This window comes from Dendrobates tinctorius, unplaced genomic scaffold (genome assembly GCF_039654945.1).
Source record: "Dendrobates tinctorius isolate UK_male_01 unplaced genomic scaffold, ASM3965494v1 ptg000070l, whole genome shotgun sequence".
Lineage (NCBI taxonomy): Eukaryota > Metazoa > Chordata > Amphibia > Anura > Dendrobatidae > Dendrobates > Dendrobates tinctorius.
Window position 1 is genome coordinate 95,297,762 of NW_027361738.1, and position 15,150 is coordinate 95,312,911.

The window sequence follows — 15,150 nt, forward strand, 5'->3', positions numbered from 1 at the left end:
TCTGGATATTCTGGGAATAGTTATCGCTTGTGCATTATTGGCGAATGATTGTCATTCATCACGAATCGCTCGTTGCTGTTGACTTTTGTACATGTCAGTCTTCACTTCAGATCTGTCATTGTATTCATGCTCCAGGAAGCTCTGGATGTGTAGTGCTGGATTGAGACCGGAGCTTCTCCGTGTGATAACACTGCACGGATGTCTTGGACTTAATAGGGCAATAATATGTTCGGAGGCCCGAAACCCTCAGGAGCCGATTTCCTTCCATGTCGGCCGTTCCCGTGAGCCATTGTACGAGATCTACAAGTAACACGATGTCCGACCTTTTCGCCTTGTGATGTAAAGCGTGAGACGTGATCGCCGCGCTCTCCATTAACTTTCTGATAGTCTTGTTCTTGGATTACAAAAGCGGCCGTACACGAATGTCAGGAGAAGTGTCTGATGGGTTATCCCCTCTCTAAGGTAAAGGAACGACCCCCTTCCAAGTGGGGTAGATTAAAAAAATATATATATTTTAATGTTTGTTTGTTTTTAAATTCCAGTTTCATCATTCATCATGTGGAATAAATATACAGTGCCTTGCGAGAAGTATTCGGCCCCCTGGAACTTTTCAACCTTTTCCCACATATGATTCAAACATAAAGATACCAAATGTAAATTTTTGCTGAAGAATCAACAACAAGTGGAACACAACTGTGAAGTTGAACGAAATTTATTGGTTATTTTAAATATTTTTGGAAATTCAAAAACTGAAAAGGGGGGCGTGTAATATTATTCGGCCCCTTTAACTTAATACTTTGCTGCTCCACCTTCTGCTGCGATTACAGCTGCAGTCGCTTGGGGTATGACTCTATCAGTTTTGTACATCGAGAGACTGAAATTCTTGCCCATTCTTTCTTGTCAAACAGCTCAAGCTCAGTGAGGTTGATGGAGATCGTTTGTGAACAGCAGTTTTCAGCTCTTTCCACAGATTCTCGATTGGATTCAGGTCTAGACTTTGACTTGGCCATTCTAACACCTGGATACGTTTATTTGTGAACCATTCCATTGTAGATTTTGCTTTATGTTTGGGATCATTGTCTTGTTGGAAGACAAATCTCCGTCCCAGTCTCAGGTCTTTTGCAGACTCCTACAGGTTTTCTTCAAGAATGGTCCTGTATTTGGCTCCATCCATCTTGCCATCAATTTTAACCATCTTCCCTGTCCCTGCTGAAGAAAAGCAAGCCCAAACCATGATGCTGCCTCCACCATGTTTGACAGTGGGGATGGTGTGTTCAGGGCGATGAGCTGTGTTGCCTTTACGTCAAACATATCGTTTGGCATTGTTGCCAAAAAGTTCGATTTTGGTTTCATCTGACCAGAGCACCTTCTTCCACATGTTTGGTGTGTCTCCCAGGTGGCTTGTTGCAAACTTTAAACAACACATTTTATGGATATCTTTGAGAAATGTTTTTTTCTTGCCACTCTTCCATAAAGGCCAGATTTGTGCAGTGTATGACTGATTGTTGTCCTATGGACAGACTGTCCCACCTCCGCTGTAGATCTCTGCAGTTCATCCAGAGTGATCATCGGCCTCTTGGCTGCATCTCTGATCAGTCTTCTCCTTGCTTGAGATAAAAATTTAGAGGGACGGCCGGGTCTTGGTAGATTTGCAGCGGTATGATACTCCTTCCATTTCAATATGATCGCTTGCACAGTGCTCCTTGGGATGTTCAAAGTTTTGGAAATCATTTTGTATCCAAATCCGGCTTTAAACTTCTCCATAACAGTATCACGGACCTGCCTGTTGTGTTCCTTGGTCTTCGTGATGCTCTCTGTGCTTCAAACAGAACCCTGAGACTATCACAGAGCAGGTGCATTTATACGGAGGCTTGATTACACACAGGTGGATTATATTTATCATCATTAGTCATTTAGGACAACATTGGATCATTCAGAGATCCACAATGAACTTCTGGAGTGAGTTTGCTGCACTGAAAGTAAAGGGACCGAATAATATTGCACGCCCCACTTTTCAGTTTTTGCATTTCCAAAAAAATTTAAAATAACCAATAAATTTCGTTCAACTACACAATTGTGTTCCACTTGTTGTTGATTCTTCACCAAAAATTTACATTTGGTATCTTTATGTTTGAAGCATGATATGTGGGAAAAGGTTGAAAAGTTCCAGTGGGCCGAATACTTTCGCAAGGTACTGTAATTATATTCTATTTGTTCGGGCAATTACATGTGCAGTGACACTAAATACAATTAATATTTTACTACTTTTTGTTACAGGAAATAGTTGTTGATACCATGCTACATTTCTGTGCATTTTATTATGCAAAACAGCACTGCGCAAGCGCATAGCGACGTCACCGGAGTGAGGCTCCTGCGCAGGCGCGAGATCTCGGATCGCCATTCACATCACTCAAAGCTAGGTGCGTGCGCAGTGCTGCCTTATCCTCTGCTCACAGTTGGGTAGATCAGAGTGCGTCTGCGCAATCAGGCAGACTTTTCAATAACAATAAGTTGATCGCACACTGCAGTGCCTCCGCAGGTGAAATGAAGCATTACACGATTCTCATTAAGATCAATGGGAGATCTGTGTAGTGTATGGACACGATGGGTCTTCAAGAGTCGGCGACGCTCTTTGTATCTGATTTCTGCCCAGGCTAATGGATAAAAGTTCCCCGGGATGCGACAGCCTCGAACTATTGAGTAAGGGACACACAGATCTCTGCTAGGACTGCAGGCGAGAACTACTGCGACAGGGAACACCAATGGGCTATGTAAAATATCCAATATATGGACAAACTAATTTATTGTATTTTTTTCTTGTTTGTCTTTTTATAAATAATCTTATTTTCATTTGTATTGCTTTTATTTACAGAAATTTTATGAATAAGCACCAGAAGCCAGTGCTAACGGGCCAGCGGTTTAAAACCAGAAAGAGGGGTAAGTTTCCCCCGACCCATACACTTCTTACCTTGTGGATTATCCGGTTCATCAAAGTTTCGAAACTTTAGTACATTTCCTTTTTTAAAAAAACAAAAAACTGGTATGGTAGCTGCGATATTATTTATCTTTGTACTGTATAGAGGTTGGTATCAGAAACATTGCTATGTAAGTGATTGGCTGCAGCGGTGAAGTTACAACTACAGCCAATCTACAAAGACCAGAGTAGCGGTGGCGAGCCGGGGAGGGCAGGTACCTGCTTGTGTGCGTTACTGGTATAAAAGAATTTAGGGACCACTCTTGCTAAAGCATAATACAGGATCCACCATAGGTGATGTCACAGCTCACCTCCTCCTCCTCCTGTACAATGGCCTCAGTTTAGAGAATGTAAAAAAATATATTTCTATACAAATGAATAGGAATAATAAGAATGTAACCAGTAAGAAATATCATGTTTAGAACTTATATTCACTTTACAGCCAACTTCAAAATCATTTTTTGTTTGGCCAAGGCATTTATTTTACCCCCTGTTTTTTGCATGCAGCTTCTATGGCTTACACTTTTTTTTTTTTTTCATATGTTACTTTTCTCTCTCTGCGTTCTCTTCTTGATATGCTACAGACCATAGAAAAGGAAGCAGATGTCTGATGATTGATTCACAAACCTTTACTTTACATGTTTTCTTTACAGATGAAAAAGAGAAATTTGAACCTACAGTTTTCCGAGACACGATCATCCAGGGACTTAATGAAGCAGGCGATGAATTGGAAGCAGTAGCCAAATTTCTTGACAGCACAGGATCACGATTGGACTATCGCCGCTATGCTGATACACTGTTTGACATCCTCATAGCTGGGAGCATGCTGGGTAAGAACTTATGGGAAAAGTTGCCAGAGTCATGTGGACCATTTCCTGCTCCAATATTACCATTTATATATGAGAATGAATAATACTGCCCCCTCTGTACAAGAATAGAACTACTATAATACTGCTCCCTATGTACAAGAATATAACTACTATAATACTGCCCCTATGTACAAGAATATAACTACTATAATACTGCTCCTATGTACAAGAGTACAACTACTATAATACTGCTTCTATGTACAAGAATATAACTACTATAATACTGTCCCCATGTACAAGAATATAACTACTATAATACTGCTCCTATGTACAAGAGTACAACTACTATAATACTGCTTCTATGTACAAGAATATAACTACTATAATACTGCTCCTATGTACAAGAATATAACTACTATAATACTGTCCCCATGTACAAGAATATAACTACTATAATACTGCCACTATGTACAAGAATATAACTACTATAATACTGCTCCCTATGTACAAGAATATAACTACTATAATACTGCCCCTATGTACAAGAGTATAACTACTATAATACTGCTTCTATGTACAAGAATATAACTACTATAATACTGCTCCTATGTACAAGAATATTACTACTATAACACTGCCCCTATGTACAAGAGTATAACTACTATAATACTGCTTCTATGTACAAGAATATAACTACTATAACACTGCCCCTATATACAAGAATATAACTACTATAATACTGCTCCTATATACAAGAATATAACTACTACAATACTGCCCCTATGTACAAGAATATAACTACTATAATACTGCCCCTATGTACAAGAATATAACTACTATAATACTGCCCACTATTGTACAAGAATATAACTACTATAATACTGCCCCTATGTACAAGAATATAACTACTATAATACTGCCCCTATGTACAAGAATATAACTACTATAATACTGCCCCTATGTACAAGAATATAACTACTATAATACTGCCCCTATGTACAAGAATATAACTACTATAATACTGCCCCTATGTAAAAGAATATAACTACTATAATACTGCTCCTATGTACAAGAATATAACTACTACAATACTGCCCCTATGTACAAGAATATAACTACTATAATACTGCCCCTATGTACAAGAATATAACTACTATAATACTGCCCCTATGTACAAGAATATAACTACTATAATACTGCCCCTATGTACAAGAATATAACTACTATAATACTGCTCCTATGTACAAGAATATAACTACTATAATACTGGCCCCTATGTACAAGAATATAACTACTATAATACTGGCCCCTATGTACAAGAATATAACTACTATAATACTGGCCCCTATGTACAAGAATATAACTACTATAATACTGCTCCCTATGTACAAGAGTATAACTACTATAATACTGCTCCCTATGTACAAGAATATAACTACTATAATACTGCCCCTATGTACAAGAATATAACTACTATAATACTGCCCCTATGTACAAGAATATAACTACTATAATACTGCCCCTATGTACAAGAATATAACTACTATAATACTGCCTCCTATGTACAAGAATATAACTACTATAATACTGCTCCTATGTACAAGAATAAAACTACTATAACGCTGCCTTCTTGGATAGATCTTTTATCCATATATCATTTTTACGTGTAGCTTATTTTTATCTTCGGTCCTCTCTTTCTTCTACCTCTGGTAAGGTTATTACCTGTATTGTTGTTGGATATAATGGTGCGGTACGGGCAATGCTCTTTATTAAGGGTCTACAATGTAACGTCTTACTGCTCTATTAGTTTTCCGTCTGGCAGGTGTTCTGTGGGAAATAGTATAAAGCCAGCTGTGTCTGTAGAGATGAGGTGAGAGCAGTCATGTCCTTGTCAGAATCAGATGAAGCTCTGCTAAACTTCTAGGGTGATGGCGGCTGGTGGTGACCTGACTGCTGGGGAGCAGTAATAATGCCTTATTTGTAATGGGAAGCCTGACAGCCTGGAGATGATTTTCACAGTATTTCTGAGCTGCAAGTTACAAATCTATCGATCCGTCCCACGGGAATAAGGAAATAAAGTTCATAAATTACATTTGTTGGCAGTGTCACTACGGGTTTATTAGTGAAATCCATGAACTTCTTGTTTTTAGGCCTCATTGTAAATTACATGGAACTCTTCGTGATTGATTGTGTCGTTCCTATCTGTCCTCATGGGGCTCAGAATTTATACTTTCTGTCCCAATCTGGTTTTGTTGGGACAGTCTGATCCTGGGAGTCGGCGCACAACTGGTGGGTGTTAGGGAAAATTTGGCTATTTGGGATCTGCCCCTAGAAATGCCCAGTACTGCTCGGAAATGCCTGTTATAATGTTAGTAAGTAAAGTGTCTGCAGGATATAAGGAAATTGGAGAACGTAGCAGAAACCAAGAGAAGAACATCTAGACTCCATGCTGATATTTTTCCTGGGAGGATGTCCATCCATGGAACACTGTTAGAGGGGACTTGTCCTACCATAAATGTTTGTTCTTTTCCCTGGTGTAAATGCCGCTGTCCTTCTCAATCCGACGTTGCTTTCATTTTGTTCCTGTGCTTCTCCGTTCCTGAGATGGCTCCATTTTTACCTGTGTATATAAATCTGGTCTTTTAGCCAAGTGGGTGCGGTTGTCAAGAAGATTCCCACATATGACCACACCTACTTGACTATCAAGACTGCATAAAAGGAGATTCATTAACTCCTATTAAAGTGAGATGTCCTGTATAATTATTACCAATGTATAAATTTGGTAGCCGTCGTCTTCCTACTGGAAGTTTCTTTATTGATCCATTTCTTCTCCTTAGCTCCGGGAGGCACACGAATCGATGATGGAGACAAGACCAAGGTGACTGTTCACTGTGTCTTTGGAGCAAATGAGGACTATGAGACCATGCGAAACTATGCCCAGGTAACGCCGGTGTGCCCGGAGGGGTTACATTATCAGGACTACTGTGGCCCAGTCCCATGGACAACCATTCAGATATTTAATATGGAAACAGTCACTATGTTGATGACATATGTGACACTGCTTCTACTTTGTAAGCGCTGTAATATCTCTTGCACTTTGTATTTTAATGAGCCATTCTACGTTTAATCCAAGTTGTAAGGTACGTGGAATGTAACCTACTTATTGACTGTTTCCGATATGGCTATGTGCACACGTCCGGAATTCCTATGGATTTTATGCGTTTTTGCTGCGTTTTTTCGCTGCAAAAACGCATAAAATAAGCCATTGTATTCAATGGCATTCCGCACATGCTGTGCTAATGCTGGGTATTTTTCTGCGGCAAAATCGCATCACGGAAAAATACGCAGCATGGTCATTCTTTTTGCGGAATCGCCGGAATTCCGCACAGATAAGAAAGCATTGTTTCGCTTACTTTCCGCACGTGGATATGCCCACCATGTGCAAAGTAAGCAGAAAATATGCGGCAGGTACCCAGGGTCCGGAGGAGAGGAGACTGTCCTCCGGGCTCTGGGTACCATATCCCTGTAAAAAAGAGAATTAAAATAAAAAATCGTGATATTCTCACCTTCTGGCGTCCCGCGCAGCATCTCCAGGCATCAGCGATGCTTCCTACAGCTCCCATTCCCAGCGATGCCTTGCGACAATGACCTTTGATGAAGTCGCGGTCTCGAGATACCGTAGCGGTCTCGCGAGACCGCTACGTCATCAAAGGTCATTGTCGCAAGGCATCGCTGGGAACGGGAGTTGCCGGGAGCATCGCGAGGCTCGGCAACGCTGCGCGGGACGCCGGAAGGTGAGAAAAACACCATTTTTTATTTTTTTTTTGTATTATTTTTAACTTTATATCTTTTTACTACTGACGCCGCATAGGCAGCCTCAATAGTAAAAAGTTGGTCATGCTCGTCAATCACTATGTTTGACAAGTGTGACCAACCTATCAATCAGTTTTCCAAGCGATGCTACAGATCGCTTGGGGAAACGCTAGTTAAAACGCGGGAAATACGTGGCAATTACACATGCGGAATTCTAGCGTATTTCCCGCGGTAGGGAATTTCCGCAACGTGTGCACACAGCCTAACTGTCCCTACAGATGCTGAGTTCCAATGCTGCTAAACGCTACATACATTTACGCCATTTTTTTTTAGCTCTGTTCTGTTAGTGACTACAGCCTAGGTGCAGTGTATATTGGAGCTTAGGTAGTCAGAGCACTACCTACGGTATAAAGCCCCATGTCTCCCTCTAGTGGCCACCATGAATGTTTACAGGGAAGCTGTCCCCTATACTGAGGACAGGGAGCCTTTCTTTTCTGCTCATCTGGTGTTTGGTTGTTTTTTGTGTGTTTTTTTTTGTTATTATTATTATTAGTACTTTGTATGAATGAAATAAATGAAATAAAGATGCCCATATTGGTGGTAGACATTGGCTGTGCTCGGGTTTACAGGCCATGTGAACACCTCCTGTTGGATTGCTTGACCGTACTTTTCTCAGACTTTGGTGCAGGAGAATACCCTTTAGCTGTATTCAACATTACTCCTTCACACCCTACCACTCGCCTGTCCTCTTTCTTATTTTTTTTTTTCTTCTAGGTATTCAGCAAACTGATCAGAAGATATAAATACCTGGAGAAAGCGTTTGAAGACGAAATCAAAAAGGTAACGAGGAGCCTAAACACTTAAAGGGCCGGCTTGCTAAAAAATTGGAAGCAATATCATGAACAAGTTGCAATACCAAACACAGCCACTAGTAGAAGTATAGAGCTGTGCCTGGTGAACAATGAAGTGAACACCCTGGCGTCCCCTCGTTCTAAAAAAAAAACCCACAGTGGGGTGGAGTCCTATTATCGGAATCACTTTACATAAACCATTGCCAGCCCACTCTCGCCAGAAAAAGCTGGAGGGGGTTCACATGGTTTCTTTTGTCCTTGTGCAGCTCCTGCTTTTTCTCAAGGCATTTTCCGAAGCGGAGCAAACGAAGTTAGCCGTGCTCACCGGCATCTTGCTGGCCGGAGGAACGCTGCCAGCCACAATATTAACAAGCCTGTTTACCGAAAATATAGTCAAAGAAGGTACGGTATACACGATGGACGGGTCCACACCTGGCAACAGGATTGATTTACGTTTCTTAGATTGATTTCTGCTGTTCTACTCCAGTCACCACCAAAGCTGCAAGAAACAATTTTTCGCACCATGTGCCAATCATCATGTTCTATATATTAAGTAATTTATGATTTGAGCAAGAAGTAGCTGGTAACCCGTGACTCCTCACATGCAGTCCTGTCCTCACATGCAGTCCTGTCCTCACAGAAGTCTGGTAGAGAGAATATACCAAGGTCACCCACTGTATCTTCACCCTCCCCCAACACCTCCTAGTGGTCTCTCTCAGTAGGAGAATCCTGTAATCCATGTAGATTAGCTGATCACTTAAGGGGTAGCACGTCTCAATTTCTAGTAGGTAGGAGCACAGTATGAGAAAGATGTCCACAGACCCTGTTATGGCTTCTTCTTGCTTCACTCCCATCTCAGGTATTTCTGCGTCTTTTGCTGTAAAACTCTTCAAGGCATGGATGTCTGAGAAGGATGCAAATTCTGTGACATCATCCTTAAGAAAAGCCAATCTGGATAAAAGACTACTAGTCAGTATATATCTATGACTCCAATGTAACCAAATGTTCAGGCACTTACAGAATAGTGCCCCCTATGTAGAATATAAGTCCCATCGCTGCTATCATACTGCCCGTATGTACAAGAATATAACTACTATAATACTACCCCCTATGTACAAGAATATAACTACTATAATACTGCCCCCTATGTACAAGAATATAACTACTATAATACTGCTCCTATGTGCAAGAATATAACTACTATAATACTGCCCCCTATGTACAAGAATATAACTACTATAATACTGCTCCTATGTACAAGAATATAACTACTATAATACTGCCCCCTATGTACAAGAATATAACTACTATAATACTGCTCCTATGTGCAAGAATATAACTACTATAATACTGCCCCCTATGTACAAGAATATAACTACTATAATACTGCCCCCTATGTACAAGAATATAACTACTATAATACTGCTCCTATGTGCAAGAATATAACTACTATAATACTGCCCCCTATGTACAAGAATATAACTACTATAATACTGCTCCTATGTACAAGAATATAACTACTATAATACTGCCCCTATGTACAAGAATATAACTACTATAATACTGCTCGTATGTACAAGAATATAACTACTATAATACTGCTCCCTATGTACAAGAATATAACTACTATAATACTGCTCCCTATGTACAAGAATATAACTACTATAATACTGCCCCTATGTACAAGAATATAACTACTATAATACTGCCCCCTATGTACAAGAATATAACTACTATAATACTGCCCCCTATGTACAAGAATATAACTACTATAATACTGCTCCTATGTGCAAGAATATAACTACTATAATACTGCCCCCTATGTACAAGAATATAACTACTATAATACTGCTCCTATGTACAAGAATATAACTACTATAATACTGCCCCTATGTACAAGAATATAACTACTATAATACTGCTCGTATGTACAAGAATATAACTACTATAATACTGCTCCCTATGTACAAGAATATAACTACTATAATACTGCCCCTATGTACAAGAATATAACTACTATAATACTGCCCCCTATGTACAAGAATATAACTACTATAATACTGCCCCCTATGTACAAGAATATAGCTACTATAATACTGCCCCTATGTACAAGAATATAACTACTATAATACTGCCCCCTATGTACAAGAATATAGCTACTATAATACTGCCCCCTATGTACAACAATATAGCTACTATAATACTGCCCCTATGTACAAGAATATAACTACTATAATACTGACCCTATGTACATGAATATAACTACTATAATACTGCTCCTATGTACAAGAATATAGCTACTATAATACTATCCCCTATGTACAAGAATATAACTACTATAATACTGCCCCCTATGTACAAGAATATAAGTACTATAATACTGCCCCCTATGTACAAGAATATACTATAATACTCCCTCCTATGTACAAGAATATAGCTACTATAATACTATCCCCTATGTACAAGAATATAACTACTATAATACTGCTCCCTATGTACAAGAATATAGCTACTATAATACTGCCACTATGTACAAGAATATAACTACTATAATACTGCTCCCTATGTACAAGAATATAACTACTATAATACTGCCCCCTATGTACAAGAATATAACTACTATAATACTGCTCCTATGTACAAGAATATAACTACTATAATACTGCCCCTATGTACAAGACTATAACTACTATAATACTGTCACTATGTACAAGAATATAACTACTATAATACTGCCCCTATGTACAAGAACATAACTACTATAATACTATCCCCTATGTACAGGAATATAACTACTATAATACTGCCCCCTATGTACAAGAATATAACTACTATAATACTGCTCCTATGTACAAGAATATAGCTACTATAATACTATCCCCTATGTACAAGAATATAACTACTATAATACTGCCCCCTATGTACAAGAATATAAGTACTATAATACTGCCCCTATATACAAGAATATACCTACTATAATACTGCCCCTATGTACAAGAATATAACTACTATAATACTGCTCCTATGTACAAGAATATGACTACTATAATACTGCCCCCTATGTACAAGAATATAACTACTATAATACTGCCCCCTATGTACAAGAATATAACTACTATAATACTGCTCGTATGTACAAGAATATAACTACTATAATACTGCTCCCTATGTACAAGAATATAACTACTATAATACTGCTCCCTATGTACAAGAATATAACTACTATAATACTGCCCCCTATGTACAAGAATATAACTACTATAATACTGCTCCCTATGTACAAGAATATAACTACTATAATACTGCCCCTATGTACAAGAATATAACTACTATAATACTGCTCGTATGTACAAGAATATAACTACTATAATACTGCTCCCTATGTACAAGAATATAACTACTATAATACTGCTCCCTATGTACAAGAATATAACTACTATAATACTGCCCCTATGTACAAGAATATAACTACTATAATACTCCCTCCTATGTACAAGAATATAACTACTATAATACTGCCCCCTATGTACAAGAATATAACTACTATAATACTGCCCCTATGTACAAGAATATAGCTACTATAATACTATCCCCTATGTACAAGAATATAACTACTATAATACTGCCCCTATGTACAAGAATATAGCTACTATAATACTGCCCCTATGTACAAGAATATAACTACTATAATACTGCCCCTATGTACAAGAATATAACTACTATAATACTGCCCCTATGTACACGAATATACCTACTATAATACTGCCCCTATGTACAAGAATATAACTACTATAATACTGCTCCTATGTACAAGAATATAACTACTATAATACTCCCTCCTATGTACAAGAATATAACTACTATAATACTGCCCCTATGTACAAGAATATAACTACTATAATACTGCCCCCTATGTACAAGAATATAAGTACTATAATACTGCCCCCTATGTACAAGAATATAACTACTATAATACTGCTCCTATGTACAAGAATATAACTACTATAATACTCCCTCCTATGTACAAGAATATAAGTACTATAATACTGCCCCTATGTACAAGAATATAAGTACTATAATACTGCCCCCTATGTACAAGAATATAACTACTATCATACTGCCCCCTTTGTACAAGAATATAACTACTATAATACTCCCTCCTATGTACAAGAATATAAGTACTATAATACTGCCCCCTATGTACAAGAATATAACTACTATAATACTGCCCCCTTTGTACAAGAATATAACTACTATAATACTGCCCATATGTACAAGAATATAACTACTATAATACTCCCTCCTATGTACAAGAATATAACTACTATAATACTGCCCCCTATGTACAAGAATATAACTACTATAATACTGCCCCCTTTGTACAAGAATATAACTACTATAATACTGCCCCCTTTGTACAAGAATATAACTACTATAATACTCCCTCCTATGTACAAGAATATAACTACTATAATACTGCCCCTATGTACAAGAATAAAGCGAAAAATACGGTATATTCAAGACACACTTTTGTTCACCCAAATTTTGGGAGAAAGTGGGGGGTGCGTCTTATAAAGCGAATCTGTGTGCTGCTGTGCTATAGAGTGGGGGGGGGCGGCTCTGGCATGGAGTCAGGGGGCTGGTGTGGGCCGGATGGGGGCTGCAGAGACAGCGGGAGGTCCTGTGCTCCCGCTCATTAGGCTCATGTAATATTCACTGCACCCGCTGTCCATCACCTCGGTGCTGAAACAGCGCCGAGTTGGTAGACAGTGGAGCGGTGCATATTACATGAGCCTGCACTCACCCCCAGTCACTATAGACACCTACTGATGATCACTCCTGCTCTCAGCTCCCCCATGGCTTTCCTATGTCCAGTCTGCTGTCATCCTCCTCCTGCAGGGCGAGCAGCAGCAGCAGCTCATTCAGGCAGCTCATTGCTTCAGGACTTTGCATGTGACCTTAGGACCTGCGGTCACATGACTCCCAGTGTTCACTGCGAGTCACATGACCGCAGCTGAGCAGCTCCTATTGGTCACATCATGGAAGGTCCTGTAGCTACAATGAGCTGCTTGAATGAGCAGCAGCTGCGTGTGCCCTGCAGGAGGAGGATGACAGCAGACTCAGCACAGGTAAGCCACAGGGGAGCTGGGAGCAGGAGCGATCATCAGTAGGGGAGTTCGCTGTTTATTATTTTAGCATGTGCTTGCCAGCAGGGGGGAAATATATGGAGGGGGGGACAATGTGTGCCAGCAGGGGGGATTATAGGACCGGGGGGGACAATGTTTGTCACCTGGGGGAACATAGGGACGGGGGGGTCTGTGTGAATGCCAGCAGGGGAGAATATAGGGACGGGGCCATGTGTGACAGCAGGGGGAATTATATGGAGGGGGGGGGGGACAATGTGTGCTAGCAGGGGAAAATATATGGAGGGAGGGGGACAATGTGTGCCAGCAGGGGGAAATATATGGAGGGGGGGGGAACAATGTGTGCTAGCAGGGGAAAATATATGGAGGGGGGACAATGTGTGCCAGCAGGGGGAAATATATGGAGGGGGGGGGAACAATGTGTGCTAGCAGGGGAAAATATATGGAGGGGGGACAATGTGTGCCAGCAGGGGGGATTATAGGACCGGGGGGGACAATGTTTGTCACTTGGGGGAACATAGGGACGGGGGGTCTGTGTGAATGCCAGCAGGGGAGAATATAGGGACGGGGCCATGTGTGACAGCAGGGGGAAATATATGGAGGGGGGGGGACAATGTGTGCTAGCAGGGGGAAATATATGGAGGGGGGGGGAACAATGTGTGCTAGCAGGGGAAAATATATGGAGGGGGGACAATGTGTGCCAGCAGGGGGGATTATAGGACCGGGGGGGACAATGTGTGCCACCTGGGAGAACATAGGGACGGGGGGGCTGTGTGAATGCCAGCAGGGGAGAATATAGGGACAGGGGGCCGTGTGCGTACCAGCAGGAAGGCATATAGAGAGAGGGGGGACATGTGAGTGCCAGCAGTGGGGCATATAGTGACTGGGGGGGTCATATCCAGGATAGGATGGGGGGCTATGTGCCAGCACAAGGGGGCCATGTGCCAGGATGGGGGTTATATAGATACCAGGATGAGGGACATATATATGATTTGTAAGACAGACACTGGCATTATAAGACACACCTCCATTTAACATAAAAAAAATTTTTTTCTTTTTCCTCACCAAATTTGGGTGTGCGTCTTATAATCAGGTGCGTCTTATAAAGCGAAAAATACGTAACTACTATAATACTGCCCCCTATATACAACAATATAACTACTATAATACTGCTCCTATGCACAATATAAATACTATAATACTACCCCCTATGTACAAGAATATAACTACTATAATACTGCCCCTATGTACATGAATATAACTACTATAATACTGCTCCTATGTACAAGAATATAACTACAATACTGCTCCCTATGTACAAGAATATAACTACTATAATTCTGCCCCTAAGTACAAGAATATAACTACTATAATTCTGCCCCTATGTACAAGAATATAACTACTATAATACTGCCCCTAAGTACAAGAATATAACTACTATAATACTGCCCCTATGTACAAGAATATAACTACTATAATACTGCCCCTATGTACAAGAATATAACTACTATAATACTGCCCCTATGTACAAGAATATAACTACTATAATACTGCCCCTA

At 40.0% G+C, this 15,150-nt stretch overlaps 1 protein-coding gene across 3 annotated transcripts in view; it reads left to right on the plus strand.

The window, feature by feature from the left end:
* The window catches only part of BZW2 (basic leucine zipper and W2 domains 2), a 72,969-nt gene that overhangs the window by 18,439 nt on the left and 39,380 nt on the right, over positions 1–15,150 (plus strand). For 2 of the 3 annotated variants that reach the window (XM_073582145.1, XM_073582144.1), the window contains 6 exons: positions 2,873–2,937; positions 3,628–3,804; positions 6,621–6,724; positions 8,371–8,436; positions 8,714–8,849; positions 9,307–9,416. In XM_073582145.1, coding sequence (XP_073438246.1) covers positions 2,880–2,937; positions 3,628–3,804; positions 6,621–6,724; positions 8,371–8,436; positions 8,714–8,849; positions 9,307–9,416 — 651 coding nt within the window. In that variant the 5' untranslated portion in view covers positions 2,873–2,879. Of the gene's footprint in view, positions 1–296; positions 463–2,872; positions 2,938–3,627; positions 3,805–6,620; positions 6,725–8,370; positions 8,437–8,713; positions 8,850–9,306; positions 9,417–15,150 lie in introns of those variants that run through there. The other variant, XM_073582146.1, reaches the window with a different exon arrangement.